The sequence below is a fragment of the Martes martes genome (assembly GCF_963455335.1).
Source record: "Martes martes genome assembly, chromosome: 8".
Taxonomy (NCBI): Eukaryota; Metazoa; Chordata; class Mammalia; order Carnivora; family Mustelidae; genus Martes; species Martes martes.
The window spans coordinates 114,481-139,440 of NC_137895.1; the positions used below are offsets into that span (position 1 = coordinate 114,481).

The 24,960-nt window shown below is 52.3% G+C and overlaps 1 protein-coding gene across 1 annotated transcript in view; it reads right to left on the reverse strand.

Annotated features, from left to right (window-relative positions):
• The window catches only part of SHANK3 (SH3 and multiple ankyrin repeat domains 3), a gene marked incomplete at its 5' end in the record, with an annotated part of 50,215 nt that extends 44,397 nt beyond the window's left edge, over window positions 1–5,818 (reverse strand). Inside the window, 8 exons of the mRNA XM_080811839.1 lie at window positions 408–485; window positions 877–993; window positions 1,159–1,326; window positions 1,421–1,572; window positions 1,648–1,756; window positions 3,975–4,046; window positions 4,927–5,130; window positions 5,519–5,818. Coding sequence (XP_080667965.1) covers window positions 408–485; window positions 877–993; window positions 1,159–1,326; window positions 1,421–1,572; window positions 1,648–1,756; window positions 3,975–4,046; window positions 4,927–5,130; window positions 5,519–5,818 — 1,200 coding nt within the window. The remainder of the gene's footprint in view (window positions 1–407; window positions 486–876; window positions 994–1,158; window positions 1,327–1,420; window positions 1,573–1,647; window positions 1,757–3,974; window positions 4,047–4,926; window positions 5,131–5,518) is intronic.
• Between the last annotated feature and the right edge of the window lie 19,142 nt (window positions 5,819–24,960).

Below are 24,960 nucleotides of genomic sequence, written 5' to 3' on the forward strand. Positions count from 1 at the left end.
ACTCGTGTGCCTGGTCATCCCAGGGCCGAGAACAAAACCCAGCTGGACAAGGGGCCCAGAAATATCACCTGCAGTGAGTCAGGGACTGTAACTGACCCTCCCGCCCCAGTTTGGCCTCTACACCCTGACCTGTGTCTGGCAGGTCAAGCCCACACGGGTTCTGCCCCGACCCCAGAGCCCTATGACCCTCCTCTCTCCCTGGAAGACACGGGAACCATGCACAGTGAAGGCCCCTCCCTGAGCGGGCCCTGTACTGGCCCACCCCCTTCTTCTCTCACCCTGGCCAGTCCCTCAGTGAGAGCTCCCTTACTGCCTTACGGGGAAAGAACCAAGGTCCAGAGAGAGCACGTCACACAGAGACAAACACCCATGGCTCTGCCTCACCCTCCTATAAACCACTGTTGTACCTGGAAGGCTGTCTGGCTATTGTAATTGCGGACATCCTTGTTAGCTCCACGGAAAAGCAGGACTCGAGCACAGCTCTCCTGTTGGGGGGGTTGGAATGGGGGTCACAGTTGGGCAGCCAGAGGGGCGTGGCCAGGATGGGGCACAGATGGGGCCCAGGGTGCACACCCCCACACCTGCGTGTCCAGTGCCTATATGCATAGCAGGGGGACGAGCAGACGAGGTATACATGACATACAAGCGTCCCACTGGCCCAGAAAGCCCAGATGTGCACAATTCACTCCCAGCTGTTTGGAACACACATGTACATGTGTGCTCAGGGAACGGATGTGCACACACCAGCCTGGAAGGCCACAGTTCACAGCAGGACACAGAACACGCACCCACGAAGTAACAGCAGGACTAGACAGGCAAGCAGGCACTGCACAGGGGCAGCTGCGCACATACACGCACGTGCACACAGAGTCACACCTGGTTATAAAGGGCACAGATGTGCAGGGCTGTGTTCCCTGAGGCATTCTGAGCCCCCATGTCAGCTCCGTAGAACAGGAGGTGTTCCAGGTGCTGCACGTGGCCAAAGCGGCAGGCCTGGGAGGTAAGGGAGATGCAGCTAGGTCCCTGAACACAGTCCAGGACCCCCAGTCCTGCCGATAGGGCCGGGCAAGCCCCCACTGCCTGACAGAGCCAGGAGCCTCCCCCTGACCCCTAGACAGAGGCCAGGACTCCCCCTGTGCCCTCCCACTCCCTGCCCACCTGATGGATCTCCTGCCAGCCATTCTCATCTGTGGTCCCCAGCTGAGCGTGGTCGTGAAGAAGTAGCTCACAGCAGAGGGCGTCCCCGCCCCCCAGGGCACTGTGGTACAAGGGCGTCAGGCCGCGGCTGTCCTTGTAGTCAGGTGAAGCGCCCAGGTCCAGCAGGGTCTGAGGGCAAGGAGCCTCAGCATTCAGGTGGGCCCGGCTTCCTCCCCGCCCCGGGCCCTGTGTCCCTCCAGGCCAGGGACCCGCCCACACTGACCGTCAAGGCTGCGGCATTCCGCTGGCGCGTGGCACAGTGCACGGCGGTGAGGCCGTCTCGAGTGCGGAAGTCCAGGTGAGCACCGCCATTCCTCAACACCTTCAGCAGGTCCGTGGCATTGTCCAGCTGGGCCGCGAGGCTCAGAGGACACTCTGGGTTCAAGAGACAGAGGAAGGTTAAGGTCCCAATCACTCCAAGGCCATGCCCCTTCTTGCTCTGCTTCTCACCTCCTGAGTCAGGATCGTGGAAATTGGGGTCCAGCCCCTTGTCCAGTAGGCGGGCCACCCTGTCCGTGCTGTGCAGCTGGATGTAATCCATGAACTTCTTCAGGTTTGCCTGGAATGCCCAGCCATCCTGGTCAGCCCAGCAGCACAGTTACCCACTTCCACCAGCAAGCCTCAGGCCACCTGTCACCCTACAGGAGCTGCTGCCCCACCTGCTCAACCTGTCACCCTGCAGCATGACCCTGTCACCCCCTCCTATCACCTTAAGCCCTGGACTCCCACATGGCCCACCTCAGCTCACTGGGCCCATGGGCTGCCTGAAGCCCTTCCTTCCATCCCAGGCTCACTGCAACAGCCGGTCTCAGCCGGGCCAGCCCCTCACCAAGGCCAGGTTGCCCTGGTCATGCCCCCAGGCAAACTCCCGCCCCCAGCCTCAGCCACATGGGCCCCATCCTGCCCAGCCTGCGGGAGCCCAGGGCACCCAGGCAGGAGTGCCCCCCTCACTGCCCACAGCCCGTCACTCAGAGGCGGTCCTGTTCCTTCTTCTCCATGCGTCCACCCCAAGGCAGACCCTTATCCCCAAGGCCCTTCCTCACCTGCAGGCCGCCCCTCTTGTGACCTGACTTTGCCTGCCTTGCACTCGCTGACCTAGTCGCGCATTAGTTCACTCTGCAGAGACTCAGCGAGGCTGGCGCTGCAGATGCCGCACGGCAAGGCGCCTTGGCCGAGGCCCCTGGTCTTCTCCAAACACTTAGATTGCATCACAGATAGGAGAGGACACCCACGGGAGGTGGCCCCCTAAGGTGAGTCTGGACCATCAAGCAGGAAGAAGGGTGCTCATGATGGGGAGAGAATTCAGCCAGACCCAGAGGCGAGGGTGTGATGTGAGGGCTGGTCAGAGTAGGGGCAGGCAGACACATGCGGGGCGGGGGCAGGGTTGAATCTCAATCTGGGGCACCTGGGGGGCTCAAACAGTTAAGCATCTGCCTTCGGCTCTGGTCATGATCCCAGGGTCCTGGGACGGAGCCCCTCATCGGGCTCCCTGCTCAGTGGAAAGCCTGCTTCTCCCTCTCCCTCTCCCCCGGTTTGGGTTCCCTCTCTCGCCGTGTCTCTCTCTGTCACATAAATAAATAAAATCTTAAAAAAAAAAAAAAGGAAACTCAATCTAAAAGCAAGTGGGACTCACTGGGGGTCAACAGTCACCAGTGTCACCAGTGTTCTGTGAGCTGCTCACGACAGTTTTAAGAGATAACCATTGGTGGTGGTGGGGGGGGGACCCAGAGTGACAGGATCACACTGGGGCAAGTGGAGAGCGAAGGCACAGCCTCCGCCCAGTCGAAATCATGGCCTCTGACCCCCATGTACCCTGGGGGCAGCAGAAAAGCCTGGCATGGAGGCTCCATGGTCACAGAGGGGTCACTGTGGCCCAATGCTCTGATCCTTCTCCTAGACAGAGACAAGCTCCAAAGACTGTCAATGAAGTGTCCAGTAAGCAAAGGTCCACTAGTCACTGGAACCTGAGTTGGCAGCTGAGGGAGGCTGCCTGTGGGTAGGGGCCGTGGCACCCACATTGCCTCTCCTGCATTCAGAGAAGGCAGTGAGGTGGCCCCCAAAGAACATTTGGGGTCAGGCCCACCGAGCCATGGCACTCAGTAGGTGTGCCTAAGCACAGGCCCCCAGCGTCAGACAGATCTGGATTCAGCCCCCATTTCTCTGGCTGCACACCCACAAGCAAGTCACATAATTTCTCTGGGACTCAGTATCTTCATCTGGAAAACGGGATAACAATAGTCCCTCCCAGGAGAAAATTAGTGAGCGCCGAATTATTGGTGCCCAGCACTAGGTGACCCCTAAGTGCTAGGCTCCTAGTCCTCCCCCCACCCTCAGGTCCCCCACACAGAACAGCAGGTGCTTCTTCACTCCCATTCCACCCAGGCTCTCACCAAGACACCAAGTGCTATCATAGTCCACCACCACGCCCAGCCAGGGGCCCCCCAGTGGCGTGAGCAAGAGTCTGATCTCACTGAAACCCATCAGTAGACCACCCACGCAACAGCCATGGTGCTGGAGTCCGCACCCAGCCCCCCAGCCGCCCCAGCACCTGCTCTGGGCCCCTGATGCAAGAGAAAACAGACTGAGCCAAGCTGGAGGGACAGCGGTCAGCCCCAAGCCAAGGTGGAGGGTGCTGGGGGCAGAGGAAGAGCTCTTGGGAATTTTTAAATGGCATTTTTGATATCACAAAATCCAGTGAAGCCTGGGGTGAGGGGAACACTGGTCATGGGGGCCAGGAGGTAACCTCTGGAGTCCCTCCCCTGTGGCTTCCTCCTTACCTTTGTGTGAAGCTTTGCAAACTGTTTATCATCAATGAGGTTCTGGGCATAAACTCGCCTCTTGTATCGAAACTGCTCAGGTAAAGAAAAGGCAGAGAAAAGGCACCCACCTGGGCTGAGTGAGCAAATGCACGCACAAAACCAAGTCCTGTTTCCTCAGCCTGCCAGCCACACCAACCTCACGCGTACTACCACGGACACAGTGCCAATACCAAGTTCCGATGGGTCGTGTGCCCTCTGTCCCCTAACCTGCAACACCCTTTCTCTCACTCCCACCCCCAGGGTTCCTGGCAAATGCCACTCCTTTTCTAAGACCTGATTCCAGGCTTACCTTCCCAGACGTGCCCTGAGAGGAACTGACCCCATTTCCCTCCGCCACCAGAGCAGCCAAGCCAACTTTGAGCTCAGCCACCATAATGCTCACTGCACCTGCCACCACCACCCCAAACTGTAAGTAAGTCTGTGTCCCCACTCCTGACAGCGCACTCAACACCCTTTCCATCGTGGATGGGGGTGAGCGAACGAGAGAGACTGAGGTGTGCCCTCAGAGACTCCGGGGCGGGGGAGGGGCACAGATGTGCAGACACAGGTAAGGCGCGGCTTACTCCGCACACGGCTCTGCGCGCCGACACCCCACTCCGCAGAAGCCCTCTGCGCTCCCAGCACCCGAGACGCGGACTGCAAACACGGCTCGCGGCACGTACCGCTCACACCTCACACGCTCCACACACTGCACCCAGCGCCTCGCACGCACACCGTATGCACCGTTCGCTGAGCGGGGCTCACGCAGACCCCCTCCCGCACACACACACGCGCGCGCGCGCGCGCCCGGCCGACTCCTCCGGTCCGCGTCCCTCACGGCCGTGCCCTTCACGGCTCTTGTTACGGAACTCCAGGGTCGTGCCCCGCGCGCCCCCCCGCCCCCGGTCGCGCGCCCCCGCCCGCCGCTCACCTCCAGGTAGGGCAGGGGCGTGTCCAGGTTGGGCGGGTACTCCTGCAAGAGCCGCTCCTCGTCCAGGAACTTGCCGGCACGGCCCCGGGAGGGCGGCTGGAAGAGCCCGTAGTTGAGCGCGTCCTGGAGGCTGTGGTTGAGGGCGCAGAGCACGCGCTGCTTGGCGGCCCACACGGGCGCGGCCGGGTCCAGGCGCAGACACTTCTGCGGCGGGGCGGGATCATGAGTGCGGACCGCAGGAGCGCGGCCCGGCCCCGCCCGGCCCGGCGCAGGGGACCAAGTCCCGGGAGCCCCGGCAGGACTCCGGGGCTCCCGAGCCCGAGCCCGGGACCCGGCGTCTCCGCGTCCAGCGGGCGAGGACCCGCCCCGAGGGCGGTGCTTCCCCGGGCCCCGCCCCCGCCCCGGCGGTGGGGAGGGTCTCCGCGGAGGCGGCGGGGGAGGGGTGAGTAGCCGCGGGCCTGGGGTCCCCGGCACCCGCCTCCGAGCGCGCGGGGGGTGGGGAGGGTGGGGGGGGAGCTGGTGGACGGGGTTGGGGTGGGGGGGCTGGGCGAGGAGGGCGGGGGCGCTGCCGGGACGGGGCGGTGGGGCTTACCGTCTGCTGCAGGTCCGGGATGCCGACGCGCACGACCACGGCGCTGGCCCCGGGGCCGTCCATCCCAGCGCCGGCGCCCGGGCCGGAGCCCGGGCGGCTCGCGGCCGGGAGCGGAGCGCGCTGGGGCTCCGCGCGGCGCCCCGGCCCCCCCTTCCCCCCCGCCGGAGCCCCGTCGGCCGCGCTGCGCGGGAGGGGGCCGGGGGGGGCCGGGGCCGGGGCCGGCGCGGGGGACAGCTGCGCCGAGGGCTCCGCAGGGGCGGCGGCGGCGGCGGCAGCGGCGGCGGCGCGGCTCAGCTGCATCGGCCCCGGCTCAGCTCGGCGCCTGCCTTCCCCGGGGGCGGGGGCGGCGGGGGGAGGGGGCCTGAGCCGAGAGGGAAGCGGGGGTGGCAAGGGGGCCGCGCCGGAGGCGGGGGCCGGGAGGGCTCAGGGCCAGCCGGGGACCGGGGGCGAGGGGGACTGTTCGGGTCCCCGGGGTGAGGCGGGAGGGTTCGTGCGGAGGGCCTGGGCCGCCCCACAGGGCGGGGGCCCTGGGGGCTGCGCGGGGGGTGTGGGGAGTCCTAGGCCTTGGCGTGGGGGGAGTGGCTGAGCCGCGAGGGCCGCGCCGCCCTTCGGCTGCGGGCGAGCATCCGCGGACCACCGGGGAAGATTCCGCGAGACGGGGGTCCTGAGGCTGGGGCGGGGTCCGCGTTGGGCACAGGGACCAGAGAGGGCGGGAAGGGGAGAGAAAAACGGGAGAATTAATTTCCGGGGGTGGCAGCTTCTCCCCCATTCTACCGACCTCCCCACCCCACTCAAGGCCCGGGGGAGATGACGGTGACCAACCCTGCCCCAGTCCTGGGTGTGAGACGGAGGAGACATCGGGGCCAGGGAAGGGCTAGGGGCTCTCCCACAGCGAGAGTCAGTTAACCCTCCGACTTAACCCTTACGACCACCCTAAATTGTGTTCAGCGCGGCTGCCGGCATCCCCAGCCGAGTTTGGGGAGTTCGCTCTGGACTCCACGGCCGCCTCGTCCTCCCCACTCTCCAGGCCCCGTGGTCTGCCTAGACCAACGCCTGTCTCCCCCTTCCCGTCACCTTAGCGACGACAGGATGGGGGCGCGACCTATGAGGACAGGCTTAGGGGAGGGGGCGCTACTAGTCTCCACCTGCATGGGAAAGTGAATTTTAGTTTTCTACGTTGTCGTGGCAACGCGGGAGGGGGTGATGAGTGGGCGGAGAGGAGGGGAGCGCAGTAAAGAAACTAGCTCAGGCGCCACCGCCCCATTGGAGCTTTTCACCCCCCCAACCCTGATAAACCGCGCAGAACTACCCCAGTGCTGCGAAACCTGCGCCCCCAAGACCCCTGAGAGCAAAGAGCAGCCCCTAACTGTCGGAATATCCCTGAGCTCCCGAGAAACAGCTCCTGACTTCCCCCAGAACTCCCCAGCATGCCTTGACTGTGCCCCCAAAGAAAGGCCCTGAACCCCATAGCGGAGCTGCTCGCCCTTTCACTGGACGTGCTTGATAATGTTCACAGAACAACCAAGCATGACCCAGCCTCTGGTCCCCGTTAGAAAAGAGCCCCTGGGTGCCCCCCAACCTCCCCAGCGTTCTCCTAGAACAGTCCTGGATCCCCCGAGGCTCCCAGGAATAAACTTGAATGAACCCCCTACACAGAGAAAAACCTCCCTACTCCTCCCCATGACAACCTGGAAACACCCTAACCCCTCAGGAACAGCACTTGGCACTCCCTCCAAGAACAGACCACTCCCCACAGAGCCACCTTGACAACTACCTGCCCACCACAAAGCCCCCCCCCCAAATACCCACCCCTCTGCCGACAGAGCGATCTCTGATCACCCCAGAGCAAGGCCCTCTTCCCAAGGACCAGCCCTAGCCCCTGAGGGAGCCCTGGCTCCCTCCTCTTCCATCCACTACCCCTTTAGGAAAAAAATCTCTGCCTCCCAGGACTCCACTGACCCCACAGAGCCGAATCTCCAGCGCTGTCTGTGGGTCTGGTCCCGCTTTCTCCTCAAGCCCAGTTGGACCCTCCCTGCCGGGAAGTGTGGCCCCAGGATGCCCAGACCTCCCACCCCCTTGTCCAGACTCTTCCCAAGGCCACTGGCCTGGCCGGAGTGGGGGAGCTGAGGGTCCCCTGGGGACTGAGGCAGGATGGGAGGGCTGGGGAAAGGGGGGAGCAGGAAGGGGCCAGTCAGAAGGCCACTTTATCTGCAGGAAGCACCTTGGGAAGTGTGAGGGTTGGATTTCCTGTGGCCCAGCCCTGGAGAGAGGAAACTGCTGCTTCCCAGCCCCTCTCCTGTCTCCACTACCTTCCTGCCCCCATCCCCCACCAAGTCACCAGACCCACAATTCCTGCCTACCCTGCCTTCCCCACCCCTCCCACCACAACCCCCAGCTGCCTTTACTCCCAGCTCCCAGCCTCTCATCCCTCTGTGGCTGGCTGCTAGGCCAGGAACCTGCTTGCTGGAGTGCTTGGTTCGGGCGGATGAAGGCAGGAGGCCAAGAGGAGGCTGCACCTTTCCTCACCACCAGTCCCAGCAGCCCAGACCTCTGCACTCGCCCTGCCAAGCTGCCCACCCGGCTTGGACTTCAAGGGAGCCCCTGCAGCCTCCCAGTGCCGCCCCCCAACCTACTGCCTGCCCTGCAGTGCAGCCACAAAATCTTTTAGGGGAAAATCTCCCTTTTTTGCTGATCGGCAACCAACAGATCTTTGGTCTCCAGGCCTAGGTGGGCCCAGCACTGCCCCAGGAGATACCAGAGCCCTTGCTCGGTTCTGTCCTGGTTCCACAAAGTGCCTGGCACATAGGATGGGCACATAATGAATGAATTCCAAGCCTGCACATTCCCCCAGCTCTTACCACCACCCCAGCAAACAGCAAAAATAACAGAACCCAGAAGCACCTAACCCACATTACGTCCCCGCAGCATGGTGGGTTTACAGAGGATGAAGCCAAAGGATGGTGGGTGTCTTTGCCCTTTATTTTGTCGGGAATAAAAGAACCAGGCCCCTCACCGGCCCCCCATAACTCCAGAGCAGCCCCTCACTCAGCAAAACTCCGCCTCCCGGGAAGAGCCACTCTTTGCCTCCCACTACCCACCTCCCTGTCCCAGCCCAGCCCCTCCGCACCTGTGTCTCTGTCGGGTCACCAGACCCATGGCCCTCTGCTTCCCACTCCTTCCATCCAGGCCAAGATTCCAGAAAAATGTTTCCCACCCTCCCTGCTTCTTTCCCACCTTCTCTCACCACACATATTCAGACGCATACAGGCCCCACAGGGCCTTGGGGAATTCATGTGGGCAAAGCATCTAGAACAGTGCCTGGTACATCCCCGAATGCGCCCCTAACCCACAACCATGCAGCTGGCCCAGGCCCACAGGCCACATAAAGGCCCTTGCCTCACCACAGCCTGCCCCACCCCACCCCACCCTGTGCCCTCTTCCTCCTTGACCTCCCAAACCTCAGTGGTCTGGTGGCCTTGATTTAATTCCCTGTGCCGTCACGTTCTTAAGCCCCCTTCCAGCATCTGTGGTCCATACCCTCCTGGCCTCTGTGGTGGCTTCACCTCCTTTCACTGCCCCTCCCTCCTTTCACACTGCTGGGGCCCGCTTCCCCCCCCCCAAATCCCAGCCCTGCCCTCCCTCAGCAGCGTCTCCCAGCTCCCCCACTGCCCCTCGGTTTCCATGACAACTTGGTGGGGCATCGGTTCTCAGCCCCCCACGGACTGCCCTTCTTCTCTCCTGTCTGCACTTTTCTTCCCAAGCTCCTCCACCCGCCTCACTCTGATCTAGTTCTCTTTCTTGCACAGCACCTGTTCTAACACACTCGAATGCACTTACCGTTTGCTGTGGTTTCCTCATGTGTCTGTGGCCCAGGAGGAGGGCCCGGGACACAGTGCGGGCTCCAAAGCTCCAGCCCACAAGCTCTTCATACCCAACCTTCTCTGCAGCTCAGACCCTCTCCCAAAGTCTGGAGCAGTTTGTGTGAGGCAGGAACCCTCGGATGTCAAGCTCACTGTCAAACTGTCTGGGGCTGGTGTCATTTGGGGTTGAGTTTGATTCCCTCCACTTATTTAATGTCCGTCAATATATTTAGGTCCCATTTCATCCTGAGTCTGATACACTAAGTTTTACTTTTCTGGGAATACAAATTATTTCTAAAGAATCAGCTTTTTAGGGCGCCTGGGTGGCTCAGTGGGTTGAGCCTCTGCCTTTGGCTCAGGTCATGATCTCAGGGTCCTGGGATTGAGCCCCGCATCGGGCTCTCTGCTCAGCGGGGAGCCTGCTTCCTCCTCTCTCTCTGCCTGTCTCTCTGCCTCCTTGTGATCTCTGTCAAATAAATAAATAAAATCTTTAAAAAAAAAAAAAAAAGAATCAGCTTTTTAGGGATACCTGGTTGGCTCAGTAGGTTAAGTGTCTGCCTTTGGCTCGGAACAAAACCCCAGGGGCCTGGGATCAAACCCCACAACAGGCTTCCTGCTCATAAGAGAGCCTGCTTCTCCTTCTGCCTCTGCCTGCCACTCCCCCTGCTTATGCTTCTGCACCTTCTCTCTCTCTCTGCCAAATAAATAAATATATATTTTTTAAAAAGAATCAGCTTTTTATTTTGCTAATCATCTGTATTTTCTATTTGGTTTTATTCTGTTCTATTATCTCTATTTTTTTATTGTGTTATGATTCTTTTTCTGATCTCTCGAGTTGGATATTTAATTCAATTTTTAGTCTTTCCCTTTTCTGAGAGTAAGCTTTTAAGTTTATGTATTTCCAAGTGGCACTTCAGTTAATGTCCCTTAAGAATTGATAAGTAGTATTTTTAATTTCACGTTCTTCTGATTTTCTAATATCAGTTTTTTTGGCTCGGGAATTGCTGAAAGTATGCTTCTTTACATTTTCAAATGGATAATAGGTTTTTTTGGAGGGAGGAGTAACCTTTAGGTACTGATTTCTGACTTTATTGTATATGGTCAGAGGAGGTGGTCTGCATAGCCCTGATCTTTTGGGATTGTGTGAAGACTTTCTTTGTAGCGTGGCCGCATTGGCTCTTTCTGTAAACATTTCCTATCTGTTCCCTAGGAGTTGTTGGGTGCAAGGAGATCTAGAGAGCTGCAGATATAGAATCTCCGTTATATCCAGCTTGTTAACTGTATTATTTAAATAATCCATGCCTTTTCTAATTTTGCATCTACTTGATTTAGAAATTACTAAAAGAAATGGGTTAAAATCCCACTACTATGATACTGGTTTTAGCAGTCTCTCCACGAAATCTGCCAGTTTGGGTTTTATATTTTTGAGACTCGGTTTTTAAGAGCTGAGAGGTTTAAGATCATTATACCTTCCTGATAATTATTCCTTTTGTTATTATACACTACTGCTCTTTATCCCTAATAATGTTTTTGCCTTAATTTTCTTTTTTCCAGTAATTAATCTATCATAGCCCTTTTTTGTGAGTATTGACCTCATATATCTTTTTCTATCCTTTTCCTTATATCTTAAGTATGCTTTTGATATACAGTCTCTGTAGCTAGATTTTTTTTAAAATCAATCTTACAGTTTTCAGCCTTTAATGGTGTGTTTATTTTGATTGGTGATAGGTTTTAATAGATCTTTACTATCTTAATTGTGTTGCCTATCTTTTTAAGATAGGCATCTATCTTATCTATGCTTCCTTTTTCTCCCTTTCGGTCCTCCCTTGGATGGGTCAAGTGTGCTCTCTTCCCCTTTCCCTCACTCCCGCTGGCCTGGAAGTTTTGCATTCTCCATCACTTCCGTAAATACACTTAATTTTCAACCTGCGTCGTTGACAAATTCTACAGTCAATCACTCTCTCCATCTCCCTTCTGTGGAATAAGAACTTAGATACCTTCACTGTGACCTCTCGCCTCCCCCTCCAGGTCCTTGTCCCCACCGTTGGTGCCTCCCGACTGATCACGCTCATCTCCTGCCCAGCACGGCTTTACACTTCAGTCACTTTTCCTTCAAGGCTGAAGTCTCTTTTTCCGGAAAGCACATTCTCGAGACACTTTTAATGAACGTCTGTTAGTGAGAAGCTCTTTCAGTCTCTGAAATGTCTTATTTTGCTCTCTTTCTTGAGTGAGAGTTTAGCAATGTAGACTTCTAAATTGACAGTTACTTTCCTCACCGTATTTTTTTTTTTTTCTCTGTATGTGCTCTGTTCTGGGTAATTTCCCAATTCTGACTTCCACCTCATTAATATTCTCTTTGTCTGTGTTTAATCTGCTGTTAATTCTCATGTGGTTTTGATTTGGGTTTGGGTTTTTTTTTTTTAAGATTTTATTTATTTATTTATTTATTTGACAGACAGAGATCACAAGTAGGCAGAGAGGCAGGCAGAGAGAGAGAGAGAGAGAGAGGAGGAAGCAGGCTCCCCGCCGAGCAGAGAGCCCGATGCAGGGCTCGATCCCAGGACCCTGAGATCATGACCTGAGCCAAAGGCAGAGGCTTTAACCCACTGAGCCACCCAGGCACCCCTCCTCATATGTTTTTTTTTTTTTCATAGAGTTTTCAGTTTCAATGCCCACAGGTTCTATTTCTAGAAGCTCAATTTGGTACATTATCAAATCTGCTCACTCTTTCTTTATATTGGCTTTTATCTTTTTTTACTTAATGCCATTTTAAAACATCTTGTCTTTAATTATTTAAAAAGTATTTATTTTTAAATTTCTAGTCAATTTAGTTCTATTCTATGACCTTTTTGGTGGTCTAATCTTGCCTAATCTAATCTGTGGTGCCTACCAACTTTCACTTGTGGCAGATTATTTCTGTGAAAATTTTGTAATTTGAAGTTATGAACTCAGTTGGGCCTAATTTATGTGGGGACCCTAAGCAGCCTAAATGTGTCCCTTCAGAGGAGTCCCACTATCCCTGGACTACTTGTACATTAATTTCCTGGAGACTACAAAGAATAATATAAATCAAACCTCACAACTGATGGGGGCAGGCAAGGGTTACAACCTCACAGGGAGTTTTCTACAGAGAGACCACCACAAAGCTTTATGAAAATTGCTTAAATAAAAAAAATGCAATAAGAATTATGAAAATTCATTCCTTATTAAGGTGTTTGAGCGCTACCTGTCATTCACTGAGCAAGCCCTGTTATTGTTCTTGTAACACAGATGAGGGACCGAAAGCCATCAAGAGTAAGTAACATAAAGGGTCCAAAGTCATGCAGGCTGGACAGGGCAAGTGACAATCCTGCCCTGGGATTTTTTTTTTAAGATTTTATTTATTTATTTGACAGAGAGAGAGAAAGACCACACAAGCAGGAAGAGGGAGAAGCAGGCTCCCCACTGACCAGGGAGTCTAATGTGGGGCTTGTTCTCAGGACCCTGGGACCATGACCTGAGCCAAACAAGGGCAGACGCTTCAAGACTGAGGCCCCCAGACATCACTTGTGCTGGGATTTTGCCTCTTACAACTGTTTCTCCACTCTTGGGTTACATAAGAGCCATGAACTCAGTAGCTACTGGTGACCAAGATCCCAGCCTTAAGAAGAGAGCAACAGTGGGGGAAGTACAGATACGGGGGACAGAGGAGGTTTTGAAGGGTAAGTCCCTAAACACGCCCTGAAATCTGAAAGCACTTCAGTTTTTCTTGAATTTGGTTTCAAGAGCCAATAGATTTCCCTTCTGGGTTGAGAGGCCACCTACTGGGCAGATTGAAGGTTTGTCCTTGGAGCAGGTGTCAGGATTAAAATCCCAGCTCAGCCTCCAAATACCCCTGGGAAAGCTGGAAAAGCTTCTTACCTTCCCTCTGTCTTTCCTGTGTCTCCAGAACACCATGCCGCACTCTGCTGGGCTGGGAACGATGGTAGGCATTGTGTCATTCCCCCATTTATTCTGGCCACGTGCCAGGTCCTGGTTCGGGTGCTGGGCATGAGGCAGGCACTTGCCTTCGCAGCTCAAAGGTTGGCTCCTGGCTTTCTGGGCCATTGCGCAGGCCAGATGAGCTCAGTGAATGTGAAATGCTTACCATAGGCCTGGTACCCAATGAACACGGTTTTTGTTAACATCATAAAGCTAACTCTGATTTGGTTTCTGTCACCTCCAGAGTGCCTTCTGATGAGCATTCTTCATATGGAGTGATGTGAAGGGATGACAGATCTTTGTTATATACTCTTAGAGCACTAGATTTTAAATATTATTTTAATTGTGAAATTAGGGGCAGAAATATCTGCCTAGTTAATTTCACACTTAGGATTCCAGTTACTTTTTCTTTCAAGAGCGTGAGTTTTACCCACGAGTTTACTCTTCCCTGCAAAGGTCACTGACAATTCAAGAACTCTGCGGGTTTTTTGTTGTGGTGGTAAATAATACATAACAGCAAAGTCACCATCCTAACCGTTTTTAAGTGTACAATACAGTAGTGTTACTATTTTGAAATAATAAATCCATCCCCGTGTGGGAAGACAGACACAGGCCTTGCAGGCAGAACAACGGGTTAGGGGCCTCCGGCGGACGGGATCAGAGGACAGAGGAGCCCAGCACCCCTGGATTTCTTAATTTCTGTGAAGTCTTGAAATCAAGTACTATAAGTCCTACAACTTTGTGTTTCTGTAATCTTGTTGGCTATTTTAGGTCATTTTCATTTCCGTATAAAGTTTAGAATCAGTTTGTCAGTTTCTACAAATTTTTTTAAAAACCCGATGGGGGGGCACCTGGGTGGCTCAGTGGGTTAAGCCTCTGCCTTCGGCTCAGGTCATGATCTCAGGGTCCTGGGATCGAGCCCCGCATCAGGCTCTCTGCTCAGCGGGGAGCCTGCTTCCTCCTCTCTCTCTGCCTGCCTCTCTGCGTACTCTCTCTCTGTCAAATAAATAAAATCTTTAAAAAAAAAAAAAAAACCCGATGGGAATTTTATTGATACTGAATTATATCTATAAGTATATCTAGAAAGAATGGATTCTCAACAATATTGGATCATCCAATGTGTGATCATGGTAAATCTCTTCATTTATTTTGGTCTTCCTTAATTTATTTCAGCAAGGCTTAGTAGTTTTCAGTGTAGAATTCTTACACATTTTTGTTAAATTTATGCCTAAGAATTTTGTTATTTCACATTATTGCAAGGGAAAATTTAATTTCATTTTTTATTATTTTTAACATGTAATGTTATATTAATTTCATGTGTACAATAATACAGTGATTCAACAACTCTATACCTTACTCAGTGCTCATTGTGATAAGTGCACTCTTAATCCCCTTCACCTATTTCACCCATCCCCCCACACCCCTCCCTACTAGAACCATCAGTTTGTTCTCTACAGTTAGTACTGGTTTTTTATTGGTCTCTTTTTTCTTTGTTCATTTCCTTTTTTTTTTTTTAAGATTTTATTTATTTATTTGATAGAGAGAGAGACACAGTGAGAGAGGGAACACAAGCAGGGGGAGTCGGAGAGGGAGAAGCAGACTCCCCGCTGAGCAGGGAGCCTGATGTGGGGCTCGTTCCCAGGACCCCGGGATCATGACTGAGCTGAAGGCAGACGCTTAACAACTGAGCCCCCCCAAGCACCCCTAAATTCATTTTATAATTGTTTGTTGTTAGTATAGTATATCCAGTATACTAGCCAAAAAAAAAAAGTTGTCTACAAAAAAGGTATGTATTTTTGTATATAAACTTTGTAACCTGTAAACTTGTTAAATTCACTTAGTTCTAGTAGCATTTTTATAGGTTCCTCAGGATTTTCTACATAATCAGGTCATCAGCAAATAACAAAATACTTATTTCTTTTGAATTTTCTCCATTTTATTTATTTTTCTTGCCTTATTCCAATGGCTGGGACCACCAATACAGTGTCATATAGAAGTAGTCAGAGCAAGCAGCCTGGCTTTGCTCTCAGTCATGGGAGGAAAGTATCTGATATTTCACCATTAAGTATGATATTACGTGAAGGTTTTTTGGTAGATGGCCTTTACTAGATTTAAAAGGTCCTCTTCTAGTTGTCATCTGCAGAGAGTTTTTCATCATGAACAGATGTCTGACCTCCTTAAGGATTTTTTTTTTGAAACCCTACTCAATAACTCGGCTTTATTTCATTGGTCAGAACTGAGTCTGGCTGCAAGCGCACTTAGGAAATGAAGTTCTTTCTTAGGTGAACACATGACTGCCCGCCCCCACATCAAAATCAGGGCTCTGTTAATAAGGAAGAAAGTATGATGGATATTAGAATAGGCAGCTAGCAATCTCTGTCAACCTATGTATACAATTCTAGATTAACAGTTATTTACACTCCACATTTTTAACTTACGATTCTATTGTCATCTGGGCTCTACTGCTGACATTGAAATAAATGCTGTTAAGTTGTTATTCTTTCTGTAGGTAATTTGTTCTTTCTGGATGCTTTTAAGAGCCTGTCGTCTTTAATATGATTCAATTTCAATTTACATTTAGGTGCTGTTTTGGTTTTAGTTGTCCTGTTTGGAGTTTGTTATGACTCCTGGGTCTTAGGGCCTACGTCTTTCATCGAATCTGGAACTTCCCAGCTATCATCTTTTTAAATGTTGTATCTCCTCAGTATCCTCTGTAAAAATATGTTAGATCTCATGGATGAGCCTTGAAAACATTAGGTGAAGTGAAATAACCGATTCACAAAAGGGCAAATGTATGATCAACTTGTATGAGATATTTCTGGGGCTGGGAGAGGAGGGAATAGGTGGCTATTATTTCATGGGTACAGAGTTTCTGTTTTGTATGATGAAAAGTTTTGGAAATGGATAATGGTAATGGTTCTACAACGTTGTGAATACATTTAATGACATTATAAGGTATGAAATTTTTTAAAGATTTAAAAATTTTTAAATATGTTGGACCCTCTCATTCTAAAATATTCTCATCTCCCAGTCTGTTTTGCATTCTGGGTAATTTCTGCAGACCCATCTTCTTTTTTTCTTTTTTTAAGATTTTATTTGTTTGAGAGAGAGAGCGAGAGCCTAAGAACAGGCAAGGGGAGGGGCAGAGTGAGAGGGAGAGGCAGGCTCCCCACTGAGCAGGGAGCCCAATGCAGGGCTTGATCCAGGACCCTAAGATCATGACCTGATCTCAGGATCAGGTCTCTCTGAAGGCAAACTCTTACCTGAATGAGCCACCCAGGTGTCCCTGTAGGGCCATCTTCCTATTCAATAATTCTCAGCTGTGTCTAGTTTGCTGTTTAATCTGCCTACTGAAATTTCAATTTTATTTTTGTTTTCTAAAGTTGTATTTTTGGGGGCACCTGGGTGGCTCAGTCAATGAAATGTCTGACTCTTGATTTCTGCTCAGGTTGTGATCTTAGGGTCCTGGGATCCAGCCCTGCACCAGGCTCTGCACTCAATGGGGAGTCTGCTTGAGATTCTCTCTCTCCCTCTGCTACTCCCCCTGCTTGTTCTCTCTCTCTCCCTCTCTGCCTCTCCCTCCCTTTCTCTCTCTCTCGCAAATAAATACATAAACCTTTAAAAAAATAAAATTATACTTTGTTCATTTTCAAGTCTATCAGAGTCTTTCCTTTTTTTTTTTTTTCCAGATCCTTTCTGATCATTTCTCATCTCTTGTCCAGGTTTCCAATTGCATCTTTTATCTCTGTGAACATTTTTAGCATACTTACATGGTTTGTGATTTCAGATTGTGACCTCATGCTTGGCTAACCCAATCTGTGAGAACCTGGAGAAACTGAGTTAAGACTGTGGTCCTCCAGAGATCATTTGCATTTGCTCCTGCTAGATGCCCCCGTGCTGCCCACCTACAACCACTTCAACTCAATTCCAAACCACCCAGGTAATATATATTTAAAACCCACACCCATTTGAAGGTAAGTCTATGCTTATGAATTCTGAGGAGAGATTGTATTTGCATCTTGTGGTGAGATCATCATAATATCTTTTCTCTTTTTTAAAAATCAATTTTTCTTTCTAGTCTTTCTAGCCCATCACTGAAGTTATGGGTCTTTAAAAATCCTGAGACTGTCCCTGATAACTTGCTTTCTTACCCTCTTGCTTTTAGTTTCCATTTCATTTAGTGTCTCTGGGGATATCCCTTGCTTTCTTTCAAGCTCAGCTACACACATTTAAAAGAAGGCAAATTATATTCTAGTGAACATTTCCAAGTGTTTTGCATTGGGTTATGCTGTTGAAAATCTTTTTCTTTTTCTTTTTTTTCTAACTTTTTAAAGTAATCTTTATACCCAGTGTGGGTCTTGCACTCACAACCCCGAGATCAAAGTGCATGTTCTGCCTACTGAGTCAGGTGCCTCAGAAATGCTTTTCTTTTTTTTTTTTTAAGATTTTGTTTATTTATTTGACAGAGATCACAAGTAGGCAGAGAGGCAGGCAGAGAGAGGGAGAGAAGCAGGCTCCCTGCTGAGCAGAGAGCCTGATATGGGGCTCGATCCCAGGACCTGAGATCATGACCTGAGCCGAAGGCAGAGGCTTTAACCCACTGAGCCACCCAGGTGCCCCAGAAATGCTTTTCTTATTCAACCACAGCAGTCAGCACACATAAGTGTTTAATGATTGTTTGCTGGACAGATGTTAAATGAATGCATAAATAACAGAAGGACATTCTACATTTTAAAATGTTTATTATAGACCTATACACACACAAACAGACCCCAAAATATGAGGTACTAGGAATATGACACTGTACCAATGGGTCCCAACTGGTCACCTACATCGTCTCATTCACTTAGGATTTTGGCATCTTTTTTTTTTTTTTTTTTTAAGCAGGCTCCGCACTGGGTGTGGAGCCCAACTAGGAACTTGAACTCATTACCCTGAAATCAAGAGTCAGATGCTTAACTGACTAAGCCACTGAAGCATCCCAGGATTTTGACACCTCAAGTTCTGACATCACCCATGTCCCTCCAAGTGATCCCTCACACACAGGCCCCCCAGTTCCCCAACCTCTCATCTCACTGAATGCAAAAGCTAGAGTTTGGATATAGATTACAGAATCATGCATAGCTAATTTGACCAAAAGGGGATTTAATACACCAGGATTAGTGCCTACAAAGTCATTGGAAGGACTGAAAGAGAAGCATCTACTCTGAGCTTCTAGAAATGCACCCCGCCCCCAGCAATACCATAGAACCGGTTCTCTAGGGAGTTACTCTTCTGCCACAGTTGACAAACTGAGGTGTTGGAAAGCTGGTGCCCCAACTGCTGGCCCCAATAGGCCACACCTCTCAACCCCTTTTGCATCTAGGTAGGGTCATGTCACAGAGTTCTGGAACTCATGTGGGTAGAAATGATATGTGCTACTCTAACCCTAACCCATAAAGGCCTCCTGCTCAAGCCTGCATGCTCTCTCTTCACCCTTCTGCTTGCTGGATGTAGGTATCCTGGATGACTTTAAATCTGTATGTTGAGAACAGCAGCACTTCCTTTGTCCTGGTCCCTAAATGACTGTATGGAGAAGAGAGCCCCGCCCCCCCCATCCCTGCCAATGTTGCAAACTGGACTTTCTGAAAACAAGAAATAAAATCTGTTGTATTAAGTTCCTGAGATTCGGGGGTTTAGCTGTCAAAGTAGCTGGTATTTCCTCAGCTGATACTCGAGTGGTGATCTAGAGGCCTCACTGGGCCTGCCTTGGAAGTCCTTGCCTGGACCAGCAAATAGTGTTGCATTGGCTGCTCAATACATCTTGACAACTGGGGAAATTAATACAAGATAAATTTGCATAGCCACTGTGTCCACCGTGAGATGGACTTATGTCCGGGGAATGGCTTTAGCTCAAAACCAGTACCCGACAATCCCTGAAAGCTTCAAGTGCCTCCCCCACCCCCCCGCCCCACCCAGTGCCTAGCAATCCTGGCGAAGTCTGCACCTCCCTGCAGGGGAGGCCACAGGGAAGACTTGGCCTTCGGTGTTTCCGCCAGGTCTTTCCCTCTGGCACAGGGCTGGGGGGCTGGGAATGACTCACGTCCAGGAATCGGAAGAGGAGCTGGAGCGACTTTCCTGCATTGTGAGTCAAGTCCAGGCCAGTTCCTGAGACCCAGGGTCTTCCAGCACCACCCAAGCCTCCACTGGCACTCCCCTATGTGTCCTGGAGGCTGACTCCGTGGCCAGTGAGCCAATGCAGTGGTCTCTGAGTCCACACCACTGTGTTTGACCATCATGATGACCACACCTGCCTAGCCGCCTGCCACCCCATTATCTCCTCATTTTGTTTCACCTCCACCCTACAGCAGCCTCCCCAGAGCCTCTCGGGGTGCTGCTGCTCCCCTCCCTTCTCCAAACTACAGCCTTTATTATCTTGGTGAGGGGATGTCCTCCAGGCCCTCTTAGAGGACACGTGGGGGACAACTGAGCAGGTGAGGCACAGTATCTTCATGTCTCAGTCTTTGGATGTCTTTTTCTCCACCGCTAGAAAGAAACGACAGGCTCCAAAATGTAGTCACTTTTGCTACGCCCCCCAAGACTTAGAACCTAACCTAACTGCAGTTTCAGCCTCTCCCAGTAGTGGAATTTCAGCCAGTCAGTCTGGAATTTCCTGGTCAGCCCAGTGAGGTCATCTGTGTGATGAGACCCCTGCCTTCCCTAAAGAAAGGTGACCTTGCCTGAAGCAATCCACTCTTTTAACTTCCTTGTCCCCTTTCTTCTGCCTCTAAAATCCTCCCATTTTGTACAACTCCTTGGAGCTCCCTTCTCCTTACTGGATGGGATGCTGCCTGATCCAAGAATCACTGAATAAAGCTAATTAGATCTTTACATTTATTCAGTTGAATTTTGTTTTTCAACACCACTAAGCCAAGGACTTTTCAGCATCTCAGCTTCATCACAGGGGCTGTTGTGAGCCCTCGTTTTAATTGCCAGTCCTCGGTCAACACCATCCCAGTCCCTCAGATCCAGAAGTATGCTCAATCAGTTTCACCTGATTTAGGGTCATCTTCCTCCAATATCCATCCTCAGGACTTTGCTGAAGGAGATGTGCAAAATGGTGCAATTCCCTTGATGTCTAAGTCTTCTCTTCTCCGTTTACATTAAAGTGCCCCTGTCTTGACCTGGAAGGCTAGACTGTCACCCCCGGAGGAGCTTACACCACAGCCTTACATTCCTCAAGCCCTGGGACCCATGCACTAACAGCTGACCCCAGCCCCCGAGTCCAGACCTGCACCAGGCTCTGCAGGAGGGGGTCCTGGCAGCCACACACATGGAGTCCAGAGTCTGCTGCTAAATACTGGATCTCCTTGAGAAGATGCTCAGTCCGAGCTCCATCCAGTTCCTTGAAAGCACTGGAAAGGAAAAGCTGTCCCCCAGCTGGTCTGGGCAGAGCTTCAGAAATTAGCATTCCTGATGAAATTGCACAGGCAATGATCTGGTGAACTTTAATGATGGCATAATCTGTTTTGGGAACCAGTCACCAGCCCAGCTGAGTGTCACTCACAGGAAAGTGATCTGTAACCAGAGGTTGTTTTGTATCTAGACTAACAGTGATTCTCTTTCCTGCCCTGGATGAATCTTTGAGGTAGTCTCTCGGAGGCTTTCCCCTTGCATGCAAGACTGAATAAAACTTGACAGACCTCCCCACTGCTGGTAACTCAGTTGACAGGTTGTCTTCATCTCTCCACCTTGCTGTCACCCAGGTGAGCCCTATCTTCCCCAGCCCCCTGTGGAAAACTGTCCCTGTCTGGAACTCCTCATGGTCGTGCCCGGGCACCACCGTATGACGACAATAATGGTAAGAATAATAATACAGACTTGCCACATGCCAGCCAAGGCTAAGCCTCGCTTATGTCAACTAAGGGCAACAGCTCACAACTGGGCAGAGAGTGGGAGAGGGCGCTTGGACACCAGGGAAGGCCTCACTGAGACAGTGACATCCCAATGGACCTGAAGGAGGTGGGGAGCCAGCCAAGGCTGATGTAAGGTCCAGAATTTCAGGAAGGGAAGGGCAAGCTCACAGGCCTGGGGCCAGAGGGTACCCCCTGATCTGCAGTGAGTGGGGCAGGGGGCAGAGGGACAGCAGACCCAGAGGCACACCACTGCACGCCAGCCACGGCACTCCAGGGCAGTAAACCTCCCATCGGCTCAGAACTGCACCCTTTCTGGGAGCCTTCCCATCGCCCTCTCCTTTCCAATGGATGCCACGAGAACCTCCCAGTCAGCACCTTGTTAAAGAAAGAATTATTCCCGACACTTGTTAAAATGGTAAGGTAGTTGGTGGGAAAGCAACCACTCTACAAAACAGAACAGAGAGTCCGCAAAAGGCTAACAATAGAGCTACCCTATGATCCAGTAACTCCACTACTGTATGTTTGCCCTAAGAATATGAGAACATTAATCCAAAAAGACATATGCACCCTGTGTTTATTGCAACATTATTTACAATAGCCAAATTACGGAAGCGGCCCAAATGTCCATCGGCTGATGAGCAGGTCAAGGAGAAGTGGTGTGTATCTACAATGGAATATCACTCAGCCATCCAAAAGAATGGAATCTGGCCACTTGCAATGACATGGATGGAGCGACATATTACAGTGCTAAGTAAAATAAGTCAGGAAAAGATAAATCTATGAACTCACTCATATGCAGAATTTAAGAAACAAAACAAATAAACAAAAGAAAAAAGAGACAAACCAAGAAACAGACTCCTAACAACAGAGAACCACCAGATGGTTACCAGAGGGGGTGGGGATGAGCTAGGTGGTGGGGGCTGGGAGGCCACTGACCACACGAGCAGTGAGGAAAGTGTGAAACTGCTGGCCTGTGACTTGGTGCCCCGGGGACTAACGTGACACTGTATGTCAGCTCAGCAGAATTTTTTAGAAAGGACACATTTAAGCAGTGAAGACAGTAAGCACACGTTATTCAGGACCATCGCGGTAGGTACACAGACCACTGCGATGGAATTTTGTGGTGGGGGCTCAGGCCTGGTGGCAGCATGGGTAAGAGGGACCCTCTAATAATGGGGTTCAGAACATGCCCCCCCCAGCTATAACGCCTTGCACGCTGCATAGCTCAAGCTGAAGGGGTCTGAGCAAACGGCAGAAGCAGGGAGGTCACTCTAGCCTCCCCCACCCTTGTCCCTCCTGTGAGAGGCGCCCTCCCTGTCCCCAGAGAACAGGAACAGCCTTGTGCCAGAGACAAAGGGAAGAAGCCCGACTAACTGGCTCCCCCAGCTCACTTCACCAGCCTCGTACACCTCAACCTGCCACAATCTCCCACAGCTGTCCAGCCCCATCCAACCAAGCATAAAATACGCAGGTTTAACTGTTTCTCCGTCATTTCCTTACGAAGGCTCGCATGTCAGGTGAAGCTTATAGAATTAAACAAATGCATGGGCTTTCTCCTGTTAATCTTTATCAGTTTAATTTTCAGACCCAGACAGGGACCCTAGGAGGGTCCAGGAAAACTTGACCTACAATAGCCAAGCTGCAAGTGGGGGTCAGTGGGAATGCCTGACTGCTTCACGGGAAAAAACCATCAGGGGTGAGGGGGCTTCTGGCTCAACCAACCTGCCAGGATTCTGGCCAAGGACAGGTCAGGTGATCAGACATCAGCAGGGGTGGTGGGGGGATAGAGAACCTGATCAGAGGGGCCCCTGGGGGGCTCAGTCAGTTAAGCATCCAGATGCCTTCCACTCAGGACATGACCTCGGGGTCCTGGGATGGAGCCCTATGTCGGGCTCCCTGCTTCTCCCTCTGCTCCCCCTCCACCCCGTGTGCTCTCTCTCTCAAATAAATAGATAAAATCTTGAAGAAGAACAACCTCATCAGATACCGAGGGGAAGCGCTTTTGCTAAAACTGGGATTTACAAGGTGGTGCACAGGTGGGCCTAGGAGCAGGTTCAGGAGCCTGACTAAAGTTTAGTCAAGGAAACCTCCCTCCCTTGGTTGAGACATGCACCCACCCGTTGTGCCCTTCTGGAACTGGGGCCAACCACACCACATCAAGGTGGCTGCAGGGGAGGAAATCCCACCCGGGTGGGCCAGAACAGGAACAGTGGTTGCTGAGGGCAACAAGGACGGAGCCGGAGAGGAGGCCTCCGCAGATGGCTTCTGATGTCCTGGGTCCCCACATCAGCCAGCCCCAGGAACCACCGCAGAATCCCTTCTCGTTCTCACTGAAGCCACTCACCCACCCCACCCACCCCACACAGGCCCAAGAGACGGAGGCCTCTCCTCCTTTGTCCCAGGGACAGAAAAACAAGACCAGCACCACTCATTGCAAGGCCCCTCTCCTAACTGTGGGCGTCAGTTCCAAATTAGCAATGTCCCAGGCGTCCAGAGCCACATCATGCGGGCTGGCAGGCTGCCTCCCATCAGGCCTCTATCCCAAGCTGACCCTCCTGCCAGCTCCTGCAACGACGCCAAAAAAGAACTCACGTCTCCAAAAGACTCAGACGCCTGCAGAGGCTTGGCTTTGAACAAACATAGCTGGCAGCACACAGACCCTCCCCCCACCTAGAGGTCAGGGCCAGGCTGGCGCAGCGGTCCCGTGTGCACACACCTGAGCAGCCTTCAGGAACCGCAGGGGGAGATGCCAACCATTTGCATAACATTACAACCGCAGGCAGGCTCTGCCCAAGAATCAGGGCAGGTCCTTGGCTGCCTGGGGTAGTTTCCAGCTTGTGGCTGAAAGGGAAGAAAGTGCTTTTGGTTAACTCCTTTTAAACTCCAATTCACAGCGCCGACCAGCTGTGATAGCTCCAATTACAGGTTCAAAGATTTCTGGGCCACCGAAAAACTTCCTGTCCTGGCCACTCAGCCCCATACCGCTCCCACGCAAAGGCCCAGAAACCACCCTGGAACGTGCCACCAAGGGGTTGGGTTGCCAGAGACCGGACCCTTCCCTTCCCCACAAGGTCAGCAGCAAGCCTTGACCACAACCCCGAGCCCCATCTCTGAGAGTTCCTGCCCTTCAAATTTTGCTCCCCCACACTCCCCCTTTTCTTGAGCTTTCATGGTTCATCAGGAAAATGCCAGCTCCCCAGCTGGGGTGGGGCTTCAGTGGAAGCCTGTCCTGTTCCCCAACCCTTGTTCCCAGAGACCATTCAGGGCGCTGTCCACTCTCCCGTCGGTTCCAGGGTCAGGAGCCTCCCCAACCAGAAACCCAGGTCCTGGTCTTCCTGAGGTCAGAGGTCCCAGAGGGATGCCCTGAGCTTGCGGGGGAAACTGAGGCCAGAAAGCTGCCCTGGGGAGTTTCCTGGGGTGGAGGGAGCTGCCCTGGGGAGCTGAGCTGCGGGCTGGGGGCCCCAGTTACTGCAGAGCGAAACACCCACCTAACCTTCCTCCTGGGCACTCCCTCTGACTCCGAGACGGCTGACCCAACTGGGGACCACAGAAGTGAAGTCACCTGCGCAAGATTATCCGGTGATGGAGCCAGAGCCTACTCCTCTCCTGCCGGGGGGTTCTTCCCACTGGGTAACCCCAAGGCAGGCCAGACCCCAGACACCCAGACGCGCACGCACGGAGGGGAAGGGTTAGAAAGAATTGGCTCTCTCGCCGGAAGTAACGTTGG